This window comes from Chiloscyllium plagiosum, unplaced genomic scaffold (assembly GCF_037043375.1).
Source record: "Chiloscyllium plagiosum isolate Xiang-an unplaced genomic scaffold, Cpla_swu_hap1 HiC_scaffold_12, whole genome shotgun sequence".
NCBI lineage: Eukaryota > Metazoa > Chordata > Chondrichthyes > Orectolobiformes > Hemiscylliidae > Chiloscyllium > Chiloscyllium plagiosum.
Window position 1 is genome coordinate 14,097,232 of NW_028270150.1, and position 19,812 is coordinate 14,117,043.

Below are 19,812 nucleotides of genomic sequence, written 5' to 3' on the forward strand. Positions count from 1 at the left end.
TTTTACTTCTGCACATTAGCTTAGTGCCCATGAAATGATTTGCCAGTCAGCCTGTGTAATCTGCTAACACACTGCTTGACTTTAAATGGGATTGCAATCTCGCAATCGTTGATTTAATCATAAGAGCTCAGTAGACATTGGAATGTGATCTTTCCTGAGGAGGTGCAGCCCATGTTAAAACAGGTTTTGTTTAAATAATGACACCGCACTATAAATTATAAGCAGCTGATCTCTGAGAGGCTAAAATACATTGAAATATCATATTCTGCTTTAAAGCTGCAAAGCACTTTATACTCTAGTAAAATCCCACTGCGCTCTTAAACACTGAACATTGACTGATTTGGTTAAATAGAGAAAAGTGCTGGAGAAACTTAGCAGGTCTGACAGCATCTGTTGAGCGAGAAACAAGAGTTTAAATTTCGAGTCTGAGAAGACTCTTCTTCAGATGAACACATATTTCTGCTCAGCAGTGAGGTATTCTGAGTGGAGCTACCTCTTGTTTTTGACTCCCCTCCAGAACCATTATACTGGCCTCAAATGTTAACTGTATTTCTCTCTCCATACATGCTGCCAGACCTGCTGAGTTTCACCAGTATTTTCTCGTTGTTTGTTTCAAATTTCCAGCATCTGTAATATATTGTTTTTTATATGACAGATTTGATGAATTTGGAGCATGAGCAAGTTTTTGGACATGATATAATTTATTTCCAATTCATCAAGTTGGAAAAAATGATTTCATAATGATGTGTGACAGTTATCGACCATTACAATGTCAGTGGTTACTAATGCCAATCATATATGTGCCTTATCTCAATAATTCGGATGCAAATAAATTTCTCAAATCTCTCTCAATGTATTGTTGCCTGAGAAGACATTAACAATGGCCTTCCAGGTGTTGGTCTATGTTAAAGGACTGCTAGGGTAGCATGGTGGCTCAGTGGTTAGCCCTGCTGCCTCATAGCACCAGGGACCTGGGTTCAATTCCAGCCTTGGGCAACTGTCTGTATGGAGTTGACATGTTCTCCCCATATATGTGTGGGTTTCCGCTAGGTGCTCCACTTTCCTCCTACAGTCCAAGGATGTGCAGGTTAGGTGAATTGGCCATGCTAAATTGGCAATAATGTTAGGTGTATTAGTCAGGGGTGAATGTAGGGTAGGGGATGGGTTGCTGTTCAGAGGGTCGGTGTGGACTTGTTGGGCCAAATGGCCTGTTTCCACACTGTAGGTAATCTAATCTAATTACTCATAGCTCTCCTGCTCTTAGTTCCTGACCTAGGCACACCAGAAGGATTTAGAGGTTGTTACTCAAGAATCAACAGCTGAAGGGTGATACATAGAGCCCCTTCTCCACCGTATACACCAACCTTTTCCCAGCTACAACCAGTTCTGAAGAAGGGTCACTGGACCTGAAATGTTAATTTTATTTTCTGTCCACATATGCTGCCAGACCTGCTGGGTTTTCCCAGCAATTTTGAGTTTTGTTAACAATCGAAAGGTCATTGACATGCAATGTTGGTTTTGTTTCTCTCTTCACAGACTCTAGCTGGCCTGCTGAGTCTTTCCTAAATCTGATGCCTTCTTTTTGAAATGTACGGGTTGCCCATTGTTATCTTATCTGGGATATCTGGTGACCTGCTGTGGGGTTTCTGTGAATTGTAGCAAAATCACTTGCTTGATCTGTATAACCCGATGCACAATATTGTTACATATAGGGGTCTTTCCTTCCATTTGAAAGTTATACGTTTGGAAATTATAGTACTCAAACTGTTTAAAAGTGCAGACCACCTTTCACAGAATCTCTGAATACAGAGGGTGAGGCTAGTTAGCTTTATGTGCATGTTCACCCTTTGTTTGATCATCTAACCAATTGTTTTACAAGAAAGAAACACTTGCATTATGGTTGCTTGGGAATTTGATGTTTCCCCAGTGTCTGGGATGTGACAAATGAAGTTCCTGAGAGTTGGAGATTTTGATGGGTTCTGACTCATTTAAGCCTAACAGTTATGTAGGAAAGGTTTGAAGATCAAAAATCTATTCTAACTCCCTGGTAACTATTAACCTGGAAAACTAACTCAGCACTGACCTCCTCCCACCATCAATACAACTCCCGGACCCTGAAACACTATAGCCCAACACCCTGCCCGCACGATCCATTAGATTGGACAGCCTCTCTCTCAATAGAGTCATCAATTCATACAGCCCTTCGGCCCAATTTATGCATGCTGGCCAGATATCCTAAACTGAACTAATCCCATTTGCCTGCATTTGGCCCATATCCCTCTAAACCCTTCCTATTTGTGTACCTGTCCAAATGTCTATTAGATGTTGTAATTGTACCAGCGTCTACCAGCTCCTCTGACAGCTTATTCTATACTTTCTTCTCAGGTCACTTTAAAGTCTTTCTGCTCTTAACTTAAACCTATGCCCTCTAGATTTGGACACCCCTACCCCTGCAAAAAGACCTTGTCTATTCACCCTATCAATGGTCTTCATGATTTCATAAATCCAAATAAGGTCAGCCCTGAGCCTCTGACACTCCAGTGAATAAAGTCCCAGCCTATTCAGCCTCTCCCTATAGCTCAAACCATCCAGTCCTGGCAACATTCTTGTTATTTTTTCCTGAACCTTTCTAATCTAACCGCATTTCTATTATAGCAGGGGATCAGAATTGTATGCAGCAGTCCAAAAGTGGCCTAATCAATGTCCTGTACAGCCACAACATGACCTCCCAACTCTTGTACTCAATGCACTGACCAATGAAGGAAAGCTCACAACCCCTGACTTTTCCTGAGCACTCATCCAAACAGAAACCAAATCTCATCCTCCCCACCTGAACCTACCTCCTGATCCCACTGGGCACTCTGCCCCTCACTCACCTAGACACCTGTCCCCATATTTAAACTCATATTTACCTTGTCAACAGGTGGTTTTACCAGAATAACCTGAAGAATTGTCACTCAACTCAAACCATTAACTTTGTTTCTCTTCTCCCACAGATGCTGCCAGACCTTTTGAGTTTCTCCAGCAATTTCTTTTTTGTTTCAGCTACCAAAACACTTGTTACTCAAACCTTTGGGATCCCTTACCTTTTCAGACTAATGTGAGGTAGACCATGCACTCTTCAAGAGCTTTGGAAACACAGTTACTAACTCCAGTGAACCTGTAATGAATGTCTCTGAGTATGTATTCTTTGAAGTCAAGATGTTTGTCTTTGTTGCTGATAACACTTTGTTGTGTCTTCAACAAAATGCATGGCCAATCTTAGTGATGGGTCCAAATTCCTCACCCTTGGACCTGGTGCTCAACAGGATCAGACAAGCTTGCACAAAGGCAAGCAATTAGGCAAAAGCATGTTGGACTTGTATGACAACAACAAGTTCTGGGCGATATACATGTTAGGGTCTGTTCTCACGGTTCATGTCTCTGTGAATATATAAGATACAAGAAAAGTGGTGTCTCTTTATGCCCTACCTTGTTAGTGACCCAGGCTGCACAATATGAAGTAGCCAAATTGCTGGACACTTTCCTGTAAGTTTTCTACATGCATGGTGAAGGGTTATTTACAAAGACTACCTGAGATGTACATATTTATGCCGATGCAGTATCTATGAGTTCACTTGACCTTGGCCTTTTTATCAATCTACCACTCAAGGAAGCCATAGACATCTGCTGTGAATTCGTTGAATGTACAAATTCAACAACGCTAGCAATCATTGTCTATTTGTAAACCAATTATCATGCCCTTCTCACACAATAAACATTGTTTGCACTTCATATTGGTATTCTTGTGAATTGTCCTGTTGAGAGCAAAATGAAAAATGTTGACAAAATCTGTAATTTTTTCAGCAGTACTCAAATATCAAGATAGCAGTGAGTCACTTACTTGAATTGTAAGACCTGACAGTCTTTGTATTCGTTACGGAGTCCACCATGCATGAACACCTTCTGAACCTATAAAAACCAAAAGGTTTGTGTGTTACACCACAAAGTTTGTGCTCAGTTCCTGAATTTACATTTTGGAAACAGATTGCAGCATTTAAGAGTATTTTGTATTCATTGGTTTATAACAGACTGAGACATGAGGTGAGGAAACCTAGAGAGGTTTGAGAACCATATGTCCAAACTGACTATTCCTCCCTGGTGTGCTACATTCACCATAGCGTCTCAAATTGCACACAATTTGGACTTTGAAATATTACTTTCAATGCAAGTTAAATTAAGATTCATTTAAGTGAGAGGCTGTTCCATGGATTCACTAATTGTTCACTTAAATCTTGTGTGCTCGTTTTCACCCCTCTCAGGATGCAGGCTGATAGTTACTTAGGGGGCTTTGATATTTGGTGCGAGAGTAATGGCCCATCATCTACCTGCCTTCACTGGGTTTTTTATTGGCGTGTTAAGGGTGAGAGGACTGGGATTGGTGAAGTGTAGTGTACCTGAGAGACTTCATGTATGTTGAGGGGATCCCTCACTTTCTTTAACACGATGTCCCTTCATGACTTGAACCATAACAATACTGGTTCTCTACCTACCCTGTAAGCATCTGCAAGACTTGTCCTGGAGAAATCCTCCACTGACATTTTCTTAGCTCCTTGCCCCTGGGGGAGCGACCGATACCTCCTGAAGTGGCCACCACTCCTGGGGGCACTGCTGGGATCGGTGAGCTGTGAGGATGTTTGACTGAACACAGTTTCAGATGCTCCAAGGTGGAGGCAAATGACCTGACAAAATCTCAATGTAAAATCTGTACCATTGCTTGCACAGGTCAGTCTTGAGGGTAAATGCATAACATTTCGGGATATGTTCAGATGTTCTGAAAATTTCCCCACTGATTCTCTCTAGAATTGACAAAATACCACTAGTCTGAAGCAATAACTCTTTCTCCTCAGACAGTCCCTGGCCTGTTGACTTTTCCAGCATATTCAGATTTTATTTCAAATTTCCCCACAGCAAAATGATTGACTTAAATTGCCCTTGCAAGCTAATGGTAAGATAGCTCCACCAGCAGCTCAGTAAAGCAATGACAGATAAGTAATAAACATAGAACATAGAACATAGAAAAATACAGTGCAGTACAGGCCCTTTGGCCCTCGATGTTGCACCAATCCAAGCCTACCTAACCTACACTAGCCCACTATCCTCCATATGCCTATCCAATGCCCTTTTAAATGCCCATAAAGAGGGAGAGTCCACCACTGCTACTGGCAGGGCATTCCATGAACTCACGACTCACTGAGTAAAGAATCTACCCCTAACATCTGTCCTATACCAACCACCCCTTAATTTAAAGCTATGCCCCCTCGTAATAGTTGACTCCATAAGTGGAAAAAGGTTCTCATGGTCAACCCTATCTAAACCCCTAATCATCTTGTACACCTCTATCAAGTCACCCCTAAACCTTCTTTTCTCCAATGAAAACAGCCCCAAGTGCCTCAGCCTTTCCTCATATGATCTTCCTACCATACCAGGCAACATCCTGGTAAACCTCCTCTGCACCCGTTCCAGTGCCTCCACATCCTTCCTATTTTATGCTGACCAAATCTGCACACAATACTACAGATGCGGCCGCACCAGAGTCTTATACAACTGCAACATGACCTCAGGGCTCCGGAACTCAATTCCTCTACCAATAAAAGCCAGTACGCCATATGCCTTCTTCACCGCACTATTTACTTGGGTGGCAACTTTCAGAGATCTGTGTACATGGACACCAAGATCCCTCTGCTCATCCACACTACCAAGTATCCGACCATTAGCCCAGTATCCCGTCTTTTTGTTACTCTTACCAAAGTGAATCACCTCACACTTACCTACATTGAACTCCATTTGCCACCTTTCTGCCCAGCTCTGCAACTTATCTATATCCCGCTGTAACCTGCCACATCCTTCCTCACTGTCAACAACTCCTCCGACTTTCGTATCATCCGCAAACTTGCTCACCCAACCTTCTAGCCCCTCCTCCAGGTCATTTATAAAAATGGCAAACAGCAATGGTCCCAAAACAGATCCTTGCGGAACACCGCTAGTAACTACACTCCAAGATGAACCTTTACCATCAACTACTACCCTCTGTCTTTTTCCAGCCAGCCAATTCCTAATCCAAACCTCCAACTCACCCTCAATGCCATACCTCCGTATTTTTTGCAGTAGCCTACCATGGGGAACCTTATCAAACGCCTTACTAAAATCCATATACACCACATCTACCGCTTTACCCTCGTCTACCTCCTTAGTCACCTTCTCAAAGAATTCAATAAGGTTTGTGAGGCACGACCTGCCCTTCACAAAACCATGCTGACTATCCTTGATCACATTATTCCTATCCAGATGTTCATAAATCCTATCCCTTACAATTCTCTTTAAGACTTTGCCCACAACAGAAGTGAGACTCACCGGCCTATAGTTACTAGGGTTACCCCTACTCCCCTTCTTGAACAAGGGAACCACATTTGCTATCCTGGCACTATTCCTGTAGACAACGAGGACATAAAAATCAAGGCCAATGGCTCTGCAATCTCCTCCCTTGCTTCCCAGAGAATCCTAGGATACATGCCATCAGGCCCAGGGGACTTACCTATTTTCACCCTTTCCAGAATTTCCAACACCTCTTCCCTATATACCTCAAAGCCATTCATTCTACTTAATTGTGACTCAATATTCACATCGGCAACAATGTCCAGTTCCTGAGTGAATACGGATGAAAAGTATTCATTCAGTGTCTTTCCAATCTCTTCAGCCTCCACACGCAACTTCCCACTACTATCCTTGACTGGACCTATTCCTACCCTTGTCATTCTTTAATTCCTGACATACCTCCGTGGGCGGCACGGTGGCACAGTGGTTAGCACTGCTGCCTCGCAGCGCCAGAGACCCGGGTTCAATTCCCGCCTCAGGCGACTGACTGTGTGGAGTTTGCACATTCTCCCCGTGTCTGCGTGGGTTTCCTCCGGGTGCTCCGGTTTCCTCCCACACTCCAAAGATGTGCAAGTCAGGTGAATTGGCCATGCTAAATTGCCCGTAGTGTTAGGTAAAGGGGTAAATGTAGGGGTATGGGTGGGTTACGCTTCGGCGGGTCGGTGTGGACTTGTTGGGCCGAAGGGCCTGTTTCCACACTGTAAGTAATCTAATCTAATCTAATCTAAGTAATCTAATTACCTATAGAAAGCATTAGGGTTTTCCCTATTCCTACCAACTAAGGACTTTTCATGTCCCCTCCTTGCTGCTCTTAGCTCTCTCTTCAGATCCTTCCTGGCTACCTTATAACTCTCAATCACCCCAATTGAACCTTCACGCCTCATCTTTACATAGGCCGCCCTCTTCCATTTAACAAGGGATTCCAATTCCTTATTAAACCACGGCTTCCTCACACGACCCTTTCCTCCCTGCCTGACAGGTACATACTTATCAAAGACACTCAGTAGTTGCTCCTTGAACAAGCTCCACATATCAATTGTGCCCATGCCTTGAAGCCTACTTTTCCAAGCCAGGCATCCTAGGTCGTACCTCACCGCATCATAATTTCCCTGCCCCCAACTATAACTCTTGCCCTGCAGTGCACACTTATCCCTCTCCATCACTAGAGTAAAAGTCACCGAATTGTGGTCACTGTCCCCAAAGTGCTCACTTACCTCCAATTCTAACACCTGGCCTGGTTCGTTACCCAGAACCAAATTCAGTATGACCTCACCTCTTGTAGGCCTGTCTACAGACCTAGACTTATCTGTGATTCCCATATCTTGACTGATGAAAATCAGAGATAGCTAGGCATATAGTTGATTGGGCAGGGGTGTTGCTACAATTAGCTGAAAAGAGATTTGAGGAGAGACAATCCAGAACACAGCAATAGGGGCCAAATTGCCTGATCCCATGTTGCAGATTCATAGAGTCATAGAGATGTTCAGCACAGAAAGAGACTCTTTGGTCCAACTTGTCCACATTGACCAGATATTCTACATCAATCTCGTGCCATTTGCCAGGATTTAGCTCATATCTCTCTAAACCTTCCTATTCGTGTACCCATCCAGATGCCTTTTAAATGTTGTTTTTGTACCAGCCTGTATCATTTCCTCTGGCAGCTCATTCCATACACAACCCACTTTTTGACCAACAAAGGTCCCTTTAAAATGTTCCCGTTTCACCTTAAACCTATGCCCTCCAATTTTGGACTCGCCTACCCTGGGGAAAAGATCTTGGCTGTTAACCCTATCCATGCCCCTCATGATTTTATAAACCTCTATAAGGTCACCCCTCAGTCTCTGACCGTCAAAAGAAAACAGCCCCAGCCTATTCAGCCCCTCCCTACAGCTCAAACCCTCCAACCATGGCAACATTCTTGGAAATCCTTTCTGAACCCTTTCAAGTTTCATAATAACTTTCCTATAGCAGGAAGACCAGAATGGAATGCAGTGTTCCAAAATGGCCGAACCAATGTCCTGGACATCCACAACAAATGCAAATGTGGATCAAGAACTGAACCTGGACATGAAGGACATCTCAAACAGTGAAATGCTCCATCAATGTGCCCCTGACGAACAGCATTGGCTAAGTTCTATTGTCCCATTGTTCTCTAACTCTGTGGCGAACTTTGCCTGATACTGAATGACAGTCTGCAACAAAAAGAAGACTGAATTCTTTCCTCTGCTTCCCATGCAACTTTAACACATGAATCAAAGAGTATAATTGAAAGTTTGGTTACACATACCAGGTGTTCGACTTCAAAGGCAAGTGCCTTGAATTGTATTGAGGATTTGTTCTGTAACATAGTCGTGTATGAGGCTCCTTGGGTGATTTTAAAGGACCCCCTTGAGGCTTGGGAAGGCTGGTTGGTCACATTGTGGATATCTGTAAAGAAAATAATATCAAACTAAACAGCCCAAGTAAAGTGAGAACATGCTTCCCATCTTTTTCTTATTCACTCACGGGGCATTACTGGCTTATCCAGCATTTACTTCCCACCCCAAATTGTCATGGAAAAGGTGGTGATGAGCTACCTCAATGAATGACTGCAATGTGTGAGGGTAAGTAGACCCACAGTGCTGTTAGGAAGAAAGTTACAGGAATTTGACCAAGTGACAGTGAAGGAACGACAACATATTTCCAAGGCAAGATGATAGACAGCTTGAAGGGGAACTTTTAGGTGGTGGTGTTCCCACATATCAACTGAGTTGTCATTCTATGTTGTGGAGGTCACAGATTTGGAAGGTGCTTTCAATGGAGATTGGGTATATTGTCATAATGTATCTTTAAAATGTTACACACTGCTGCAATTGTGTTTTAGTGGTGGAGGAGTAAATATTTTGGAACTGGTGTCAGTCAAATGGGCTGCTTTGTACCTGGATGGTGTTGTTGGAACTGCACTCATCCAGGCAAGTGGAGACCATTTCATTGCACTCGTGACTTGTTGATGGTGGACAAGCTTTGAGGAGTCAGTTAGTGAGTTACACACCACAAAATTCTCAGCTTCTGACCCGGTCTTACAACACAGTTTTTATATGGCTGGTCCAGTTATATTTCTGGTCAGTTGTGACTCCCGGGATGATGATAGCATGGTACTCAGTGATAACAATGTCATTGAATGCCAAGGGGCAATGGTCATTCACTGTCTTGTTGGAGATGGTCATTTTCTTGCCACTTGCATGGCCTAAATGTTGCTTGCCACTCATCAGCCCAAGTCTGAATGTTGTTCAAGCCTTGTTGCATTTGGACATGGACTGCTTCAGTATTTAAAGAGTCGTGAATGGTGGTGAAGATTGTGCAATCATCGGCAAACATCTCTACTTCTGACCTGATGATGGAGAGAAGGTCATTGATGAAGCAGCTGAAGATGGTTGGAACAAGGATACTACCCTGAGGAACTCCTGCAGCGATGTCCTAGAGCTGAGATGACTGACCTCCAACAACTACAATCCTTTTCCCATGTAAGGCTCCAAGCAGCAGATATCAAAGGCACATTTTTCATTCAGTTGTTCATGTGATGTGAGTGTCACCGATTGGTCAGCAACTGATGTTTATCCCTTATTGCCATGGAGACGGTGATAATGAGCTGCTTTCTTGAACTGATGAAGTCCTTGGAATCTAGGGACACCCAGAGTGCTGGTAGGAAGGGAATTGCAAGATTTCTATCCAGATACCAATGTCTCTTTAATAACTGATGTTTTTGAAACAAACCTTAATTGTCCAGTACTGACAATGCAATCTTCTTAAAGTGGAATTGAATGTGAATCTGTATTTATTTTGTAATAATCTGTATACAATTTTAACCAATCTGATTTCACTACCAATAGATGAGTTCCAGTTACTGTGACTTGGTTCAGTAATGGTATTTCCGCGATGAACTTGATCTCTTCCCCTACTTGGGCTAACTGCTCTGGCTTGAGCGTGTAAGGATATTGCTTTATGGTTAATTCATCCCTTTCATTAGTGTGTCCATTTGCAATCCCGGCCCAGTTACACAAATTTTGTTTCTGAATCTGTAATAGCTTTTGTAAGTGGATTTGATATTTTTCTATGAAATAGCATAATATTATATCAAGCCTTTTAAACTCTCTCATATTATCCAATCCCATCACTGGGTGATCAATTGAGAAATTTAAAATTTTCTCAAATCACTCTGGTAATTTTAATTCATTTCAAACTTTTCACCAGTGTAAACACACTCCTCTTCATACTGCACTGCTTTAACATATAAACATGACACACAATCTGAATTTTCATGCTATCTTGAATGCTCACTACTTAGTGACTCACATTACAAAGTTCCATTTTGATTTGTCAAGTTCCAATGAAGTTGCTTTTAACAGTAAGAAACTGTCTCCAGCCACAACATTTTGCCATTATTTTACCTTAAATTTTTATTTTCTTTTTGATTTTTGATTTTATCGTCATGTATACTCAAGTACAGGAGGCAAGTCAAAAGTGTACAATGTCACCACTCAAGGTATCACCTTAGGTACAAGTACCTCAGTACAGCATCTTAAGAACAAGGTAGAAGAAAGAATAAAGCCTTAGAGTAAAGGGAAGACCTTTTAGAACAGTGATAAGGAGAATCTTCAGCCAGAGAGTGGTGAATCTGTGGAATTCATTGCCACATGAAGACTGTGGAGGCCAGGTCATTGAGTATATTTAAGCCCGAGACAGATACGTTCTTGATTGTAAAGGGGGTCAAGGGTTACGGGAAGAAAGCAGGAAAATGCGGTTGAGAAACTTATCAGCCATGATTGAATGGTGGAGCAGACTTGATGGGCCAAATAGCCTAATTTCTACTCCAATGTCTTATGATCTAAAGTTAAAAGTTAAACATTGTAGTAATTATAGTATAGTGTAAAACATACAAAGTTTAAAAGTTACACATTGCAGACCTTCTTAGTTTTAATTAGAAAATAAAGAAACAATGCTGAATATTCAAATATTGCATGTTCAAACATGCTCTCATTTTTATTATTTGAATGCTGATTGTCCAACTCATATGCTTTAGTTTATTTTTTGTGAAAAATTGACACAAAGTTCAGAAGTGTTGTACCTGAACTTTTGCTTGTAAATTTTTCTTTAATTGGTCTTTGGGATTCTCTTATCTCATGTCCATATATCAGTTATAAAAAAAAATAAATCCTCTGAAGTCATTACAGATATTCTTAATGGTAAACAGTATCAAGAGAAATTGTTAATTCCAATCATTAGCACATTTCCATATCATGATTTTCACATCTTTTTTTAAATGCTCCTTTGTAATTAATGATGATAAGCTGTAAATGTAAGTTGATTTATTCCCAAACTATTCAATGGGGGTCTTTAAATATTTGTGACATACATTTTGAACCTTGATCTAATTACATTTATTAGGTAATCCGTATCCTGTATAAGACTGAATTAACTTTCCACTACCATTATTCCATAATTTTCTCCAACGGCACTGTCTCTATAAATCTTCTTGAGACACCCAAATTGTTAAAAGAAAGTTCTTCCTACTTCTGGTATTATGTCTGACACAACCTATTAAGATACAGCTAAAGAGTTCGCCAAGCCTGATGTTCAAATTAAAGTACAAGTTAAATTAATAGTTGGGGTTTCCTGAATAATCTGGGCAATAAAAATATTTTAGTATTTATAGCCATGTGACCTGCTGTAGAACCTTTGTAAACAACTCATAAAATTTTATTATGATAGCCAAATGGCTCTACCACCTATTCCTTATTGGCTTGTACTTGAGTTGGTCTCCATTTCTCTTTAGCTTCAATCTGAGAACTGTTTTCTTGACATAGTCCTCTTAATTCAAAATCCAACTGTTGCATTACTTTTAAAGAAGTGCACTTAACATGTCAGCATCAATCTCTTTACAATCCTTTTTTGTTTAAGTCCTTGAAAATACTGCCAGATAATTGAATTTCCATGTCATCTGTATTTTGTGAGGATTCTTCCTTTTCTGGTCTAATTCTGTGGGTCTGAAATCTAGTCACAGCACAGTCAAAACACAATCAGGATTTCCAAGTTCCTTTTACTGCTAATACCCTTAGATGAAGCTAATAATTCTGAATCAGCAAGGTCATTCCCCAAGATCGAACAAATTATTTTCGTTGTATATTAGTGCATTACTCCATGGCTAGTACTCTTCTCCTTACTAAGTTACCTTTAATCATGTTTTATATAATTAGACCTGTTATTAACATGCATTCATACTGCCAACTAATACCTTTTCCTTCATTAACCCCTCTGAAAACAAATTGCCACGTCAGTCAGCAACAGTGACTGACTCAGTGCAGTGTCTATCTATATCTTTATTTCATTTGTGGAAGAGTAACAAATTATCTCTTCCCTACAAACAAAATTGTTAAATTTTCCCATAATTACATAACATATTTTGTTGGAGGTGTAAGGGAATGCATTGTCCCTCAACATAAAATATCCAGAATACCCAGTATTCTGAGTCTCTTTAGTGTGATGATGCTGTGGTTTTAAGAGGTGTATTTTGTCCTGGTTTTTTTAAGAGAAAGATTGAATGAGAGGTACTGAGCAGTCTGTGGTAATGTAAACAGCTTCTGAGGTATTGAGTATTTTTTTAAAGTTGGAACAATCAAAGCAGCCTGGCTGGGTGTGGCCAGCTCTCACAGACCTGGATTTATAGTCTTTTTTTTTTGTTTTTTAGGTTTAGCTTTAAGCAGGACTTGCTGGAGTCTTGAGGATGTAGAGACAATTTTTTCCCCTTTCTCGGTCATAGCTAGAAGCTGGGGTTTCGCTTTGTACTACGGGCATTGCATATGAGAAAATCTGATTTCTGAATTTGCCTTTTTGCCAAGGTTGTGCTTATGAGATATTACTATATTGGAGCATTTAATGGGTAAAAGGTTACTTGATCTATTATTCCTTTAAGTTTTCCAATAGAGTTAAGTTATTCGAAGTTCTTCTTTCTTTCGTTGTATTTTAACTATAGTTTGTGAATATACTGTGTTATGCTTAACATCAAGTTGTTTGACCAGTTGAATTGCATCTCAAACACATCACTTCATAGCTGCCTTTCAAACAACAGAAAGTCGAGACAGTGGTCTAGGGCCACATAGAGATCCAGAAGGGAGTCAGTCATTCAGTGTGCTTTTTGATTATTTGTTCACAGCTTGTGGGCCAATATTTATTGTCCATCACTCAATGACCAGAGGGCAGTAAAGAATATTGCTGTGGGTGAGGAATCACCTGAAGGCCAGACTGGGTAGATTTCCCTCCCCACAGGTCATGAGTGAATCAGACAGGCTTGTTCAGCAATCAGGATTGTTACATGGTTACCATTTTAGATCTAATAGATAAGGGAGTCTAAAACTAGAAGGCATAGGTTTAAGGTGAAAGGGGAGCGATACGAAAGGGTCCAGAGGGACAATTTGTTTCACACAGAGGATGGTGAGTGTCTGGAACAGGCTGTCAGAGGTCGTGGTGGAGGAGAGTACAATTTTGTCATTTAATAAACATTTAGATTGGTACATAAATGGGATAGGTATGGAGGAATTTGGACGAAATACAGGCAAATGGGACTAAGTTGAAAATCACACAACACCAGGTTGTAGTCCAACAGGTTTAATTGGAAGCACTAGCTTTCGGAGTGACACTCCTTCATCAGGTGGTTGTGGAGGACACAATTGTAAGACAGAATTTATAGCAAAAGTTTACAGTGTGATGTAACTGAAATTATACATTGAAAAATACCTTGGTTGTTTAAGTCTCTCATCTGTTAGAATGACCATGATAGTTTCACTTCTTTCATATGTAAACCACGAAACTTTTTTAAAAAGTTAAATTCTCAGGTTAATTGTAGCAATTGGTGTCAGCGCAGATAAGATGTTGACATGTTGAAGTTGTTAGCCCCCTGTGTTCCCTGTCTGTGCCATAATCTTTAGACTGATTCTAATCTAAAAAGTGAGTTAACAGAATCTTACATGGATTCATGCAGTTTTTGAGCAAAGTACAAGCAACTCTGCAAGTACAAATTCACCCCACAAACGTATATGTGGGTGTGTGTGTGTGTCTGGGGTGGGGGTTTGTGAGTGTCTGTGAGAGAGAGTGTAAGTGTAAAGTGGTCTAAATCTGTGAGAGGGTGCATGTGTGAGTGTCTTGCACTTTGTTTTAGGTGTCTCACAGAGAGAAACACACTGGAGAAAACGAGCATCTCATGAATGCTCAGAAATTTTCCAGAAGGATACTGATTGCAGCTATGGCAGTCTGAGCATGAAGTCTCAGTGTGAAGATAGTGGTGAATCCTCACTGGGGTTTGTAAGATGCTGCTGGGATAAAAGGAATAGTGTGAAACTTAGAACACATGTCTCCCTGTTCTTAACACATAAAATGCAAGACATAGATTAAAGTTTCAGTTAAACCTTGTTGCAATGGAAACATGCCAACAAAGCAACGCCCCACCCATCCACTGCAACATTTCTTTTGCAAATTCTAAAAATGCCTGGTTATGTTTCCAATTTAACATCCTAAATTTTAATTGATAAGCTTCAGAGACAAGCTCATTAGAACAAAACCTTTATTAAACAAGATAAGCATGAATTATATAATACAAGCCAAAATGATTGGAAAGATTTCAATGCAACCCCCAAAACAGAAATCAAATCCATTGGAAAAATGCAGAAAGGATGTTTCCAACAGTGAGGGAGTCCAGAACCGGGGTCAAAATTTAAGGATAAGGGGTAAATTATTTTGGACTGAGATGATGAGAAATCTCTTTACCCAGAGAGTGGCGAGGCTGTGGAATTCATGACCATAGAGTGGTTGAGGCCAAAACATTGTTTTCAAAAAGGATGTGGCTAATGGGATCTTTTGCAGATCGCATTAAATCTATGCCCTTTTCTTTGTCTTCCTTTTATGAGCAGGAACAGAACTTCTCCCTATCTGCTCTGTCCAGCCCCTCATGATATTGAACAACCCATCATCAGATCTCCTCTCAGTCTTCTTATCTACAAAGAGAGCAGCCACATCTTTTTCAATCTATCCTCATCTCTGAACATCCTCAGACCATCCTTGGGAATTGCTTCTGCTGTCTCTCTAAGGTGTTCATATCCTGGATGTAGGTTTGCTCGCTGAGCTGAAAGGTTCACTTCCAGACGTTTCATTACCTTACTAGGTAAAATCTTCAGTGGACTTCATGCAAAGCCATGGTGTCTCTGGCTAGGCCAGCATTTACTGCTCATCCCTAATAGCCTGGACGACACCCACATTGCTATGGATCTGGAGTCACATGTAGGCCAGACCTTCCTTAAATGAGATTAGTGAACCAGATGGGCTTTTCCAACAACTGACAATGGTTTCATAATTGTCATTAGACCCTTAATTCCAGATTCTTTTTTGTTGAGTTCAAATTCCACCATCTACCATGTGGCATTAGAACCCAGACCCCCAGGACATTAGCTGAGGTTCCAGGTTAATAGTTTAGCAATAATACCACAGGGCCATCACCTCCCCTAAGCCTCTATACACAAAGTATGGTAGAGGTTGGGAATTCTCTTCCTCAAATGGTGCTTGATGCTGGATCTCTTGTTAATTTTAAATCTGAACATAGAACGTAGAACAGTACAGCACAGGATGAGGCCCTTCGGCCCATGATGTTGTGCCAAACATGATGCCAAATTAAACTAATTCCTTATGCTTGCCCTTAGTCCATAACCCTCCATTCCTTGGTCATTCATTCACTTTTCTAAAAGTCCCTCAAACACCCCTATCATGTTTGCCTCCTCCACCACCCCTGGCGGCGCATTCCAGACTCCTACTACTCTCTGTATAAAAACCTTGCCCCTCACATCTCCTTTGAACTTTCTTCCTCTCACCTTAAATGCACGCCCCCTAGTATTAGACATTTCAACTCTGGGAAACTGATTCTGACCGTCAACGCTATCCATGTACCTCATAAATTTTCGATTTCCATCAAGTCTCTTCTCAGCCTCCGCTGCTCCAGTGAAAAAAAATGAGTTTCTCCAGCTTCTCCTATAGCTCACTTCCTCTAATCCAGGCAACATCCTGCATCCTTCTGCATCCTCTCCAAAGCCTCCACATCCTTCCTGTTATGTGATGACTGAATTGAATGCAAAGGTTAGATAAATTTGTCTAGATAAAGGGATATGGGCCAAAGGCAGTTATAGAACATAGAACATTACAGCACAGTAAAGGCCCTTCAGCCCTCGATGTTGCGCCAATCTGTGGAACCAATCTGAAGCATACCTATCCTACACTATTCTATTTTATCCGTATGATTATCCAATGTCCATTTAAATGCCCTTAAAGTTGGCGAGTCTACTACATTTGCAGGCATGGTATTCCATGCCCCTACTACTCTCTGAGTAAAGAAACTATCTCAGACATCTGTCCTATATCTATCACCCCTCGATTTAAAGCTATGCCACCTCATGTTAGTCATCACCATCCAAGGAAAAAGGTTCTCACTGTTCACTCTATCTAACCCTCTGATTTTTTTATGTCTCAATCAATTAACCCTCTCAGCCTTCTTTTCTCTAATGAAAACAGCCTCAGTTCCCTCAGCCTTTCCTCATAAGACCTTCTCTCCTTACCAGGCAACGTCCTAATAAATCTCTTGCGAACCTTTTCCAAAGCTTCCACTTCCTTCTTATCATGCGGTGACCAGAACTGCACGCAATACTCCAAGTGTGGCCAGAGTTTTGTACAGCTGCAACATGACCTCATGGCTTCAAAATTCAATCCCTTTCTCAATAAAAGCTAGCATATGCTTTCTTAACAACACTATCAACCTGGGTGGCAACCTTCAGGGATCTATGTACATGAACACCAAGATCTCTCTGCTCATCTACACTGCCAAGAATCTTACCATTAGCCAAGCACTCTTTATTTCTGTTACTCTTTCCAAAGTGAATCATCTCACACTTTTCCACATTAAACTCCATTTGCCACCTCTCAGCCCAGTTCTGCATCTTATCTGTGTCCCTTCGTAACCTACAACATCCTTTGCCACTTTTCACAACTCTATCAACCTTAGTGTCATCCGCAAATTTACTAACCCATCCTTCTACATCCTCATCCAGGTTATTTATAAAAATTACAAACAGCAGTGGACCCAAAACACATCCTTGCGGTACAGTACGAGTAGCTGAACTCCAGGATGAACATTTCCCAACAACTACCGTCCTCTGTCTTTTTTCAGCGAGTTGATTTCTGATCAAACTGCTAAATCATATCTGGAGTTAGGCCTCAGATCATTGAATGGCACAACAGGCTCAAGGGATTGTTCTTATGTAGATGCCTCCCTTGTTTGAATTGATCCCCGAGCAATCAAAGATACAAATTAGTTGTTGTGTTGATTGCTGCTGTTATTGTTCAGTGGAGAAGGATCCTGTGATCCACCAGGGATTGGGAATTGAGTGGAGTGAGAGGATGGGGTGTAATTTTAAGCAAAGTCGGTACACTACATCGAGTTAAAATGTTGCTTTCAAATGTTGTGCTCCCAATAGGTAACACCAATTGGATTTAAAACAAACTCACCCAGGGAATGGGGTTGCCGGATCACAAGCCAGCCGAAGATTAGTAAACCAACACAAAGAGCCAGCAGACAGAGGAAACATCCGATGATCATCACTTCAAAATTGCTGAGTTTTCTGAAGTTTTTTGAGCTGAAAGACATCTTGTAATTGTTGTAGGCACTTCCACATAAACTGTGGTACAAGGAGAGACGTCTGTGACTTTGCAAACAGAAAGAAGTTACTCGAGTGACCTATAGCAATCAACTTGTTGACAACTTCTATCTGCCACGTTCACACTGATTGATACATGATTAATGAGATTTAATTGCATGGTGTGTTTGGTCATGGAATCACAACACTTCAAGAGGAAAGCATTTCTTCAATCTTCTACCGAAAGAAAGTTGCAAAATGTTAATTATCAGCCACATGCTGTGACACTGAGAAGCAATAAAATAATTTACGCAATGTCCAATCCAAAGTCTCATAATCCTTTCACAATGAGTGCAGAGTTTTTATTGTGAAGTGTAGTTGTTTTTGTAGAAAATGTAGCACCCAATTTACACACAGCTAGCTTCCATAAAAGTAAGACTATAGACGTGACAGCAGAGGCCGTCCTGTCGGAGGAGCCTGCACGACCATTCAATGAGATCAAGGTTGATTTGATCATTCTCAACACCACTTTCCTGCCTTTTCCCAAAACTCTTGATCCCCTTACTGATTAAAAATCTCTACCCCAGCCTTGAATACATATAATGACCCAGTCTCTATAGCCCAATTGGATAAATAGGTCTGCAGACTCGACACATGAAATGACTTTAGCAAGCAAGATTAGGGAGAATCCGGAGGTATGCTATATGCATGTTCGGAGCAAAAAGGAAACCAGGGAAAGGGTACATCCACTCAAGGATGAGGGAGGGAAGTTATGCATGGAGAGGAAGTGGGAGAGGTCCTTAATGAGTAGAATACATCAGTATCAGTCTGCATTACAATGGTTACATTATCTGTACTTACCACATCCCCTCTGACCTACACGTCCAACCAAAGGATGGTAATTTCTACCATAGAATCTCTAACAAGCCATTTAGCTCAACACATCCACACTGACTCTTCAAAGAGCATCCCACCCAGACTCAGCCCCCTACCCTATAGCCCTGCATTTCCCATGGCTAATCCACCTAACCTGCACATCTTTGGACTGTGGAAGGAAACCGGAGCACCCAGAGGAAACCCACACAGATCTGGGGAGAATGTGCAAACTCCACACAGAGAGTCACCTGAGGCTTGAATCGAACCTGGGTCCCTGGCTCTGGGATGCACCAGTTCTGAGCACTGAACAACCGTGCTGCCTGTACTAGTTGATAGATTTTTAACATCAGCTATAATATAAAGTTATTTGTTAAGTTATACACAATCATACCTAATAATACAGTTCTTTGATTTGATTTTGTTTTCATTTATTATTGTCACAAGTTGAGAGTGTGATGCTGGAAAAGTACAGCAGGTCAGGCAGCATCTGAGGAGCAGGAGAATCAATGATTCAGGCATACAGCCTTCTGATGAAGGGCATATGCCCAAAATGTCGATACTCCTGCTCCTCAGATGCTGCCTGACCTGCTATGACTTTGCAGCAGCGCACTCTTGACTCTCAACTCCAGCAGCTGCAGCCCTCACTTTTTCCTTATTGTCACATGTGCCAGGATACAGTGAAAAATATTGTTTTGTGTGCTAGCCAAACACATTTAACCTTACACAGGGTAATGGAACAGAATGCAGAATATAGTGCTACAGCTACAGAGAAGGTGCAGAGAAAGACCAACTCTAATATTTGAGCGATCCATTTATAACT

General features: G+C 41.3%; 1 protein-coding gene across 2 annotated transcripts in view; it reads right to left on the minus strand.

The window, feature by feature from the left end:
• tmprss15 (transmembrane serine protease 15) overlaps positions 1–18,270 on the minus strand; it is a 101,598-nt gene extending 83,328 nt beyond the window's left edge. For both annotated transcript variants that reach the window (XM_087992468.1, XM_087992467.1), the window contains exons 1-3: positions 17,989–18,270; positions 8,702–8,841; positions 3,884–3,951 (exon numbers count right to left, since the gene is read on the minus strand). In XM_087992468.1, coding sequence (XP_087848594.1) covers positions 3,884–3,951; positions 8,702–8,841; positions 17,989–18,127 — 347 coding nt within the window. In that variant the 5' untranslated portion in view covers positions 18,128–18,270. The remainder of the gene's footprint in view (positions 1–3,883; positions 3,952–8,701; positions 8,842–17,988) is intronic.
• Between the last annotated feature and the right edge of the window lie 1,542 nt (positions 18,271–19,812).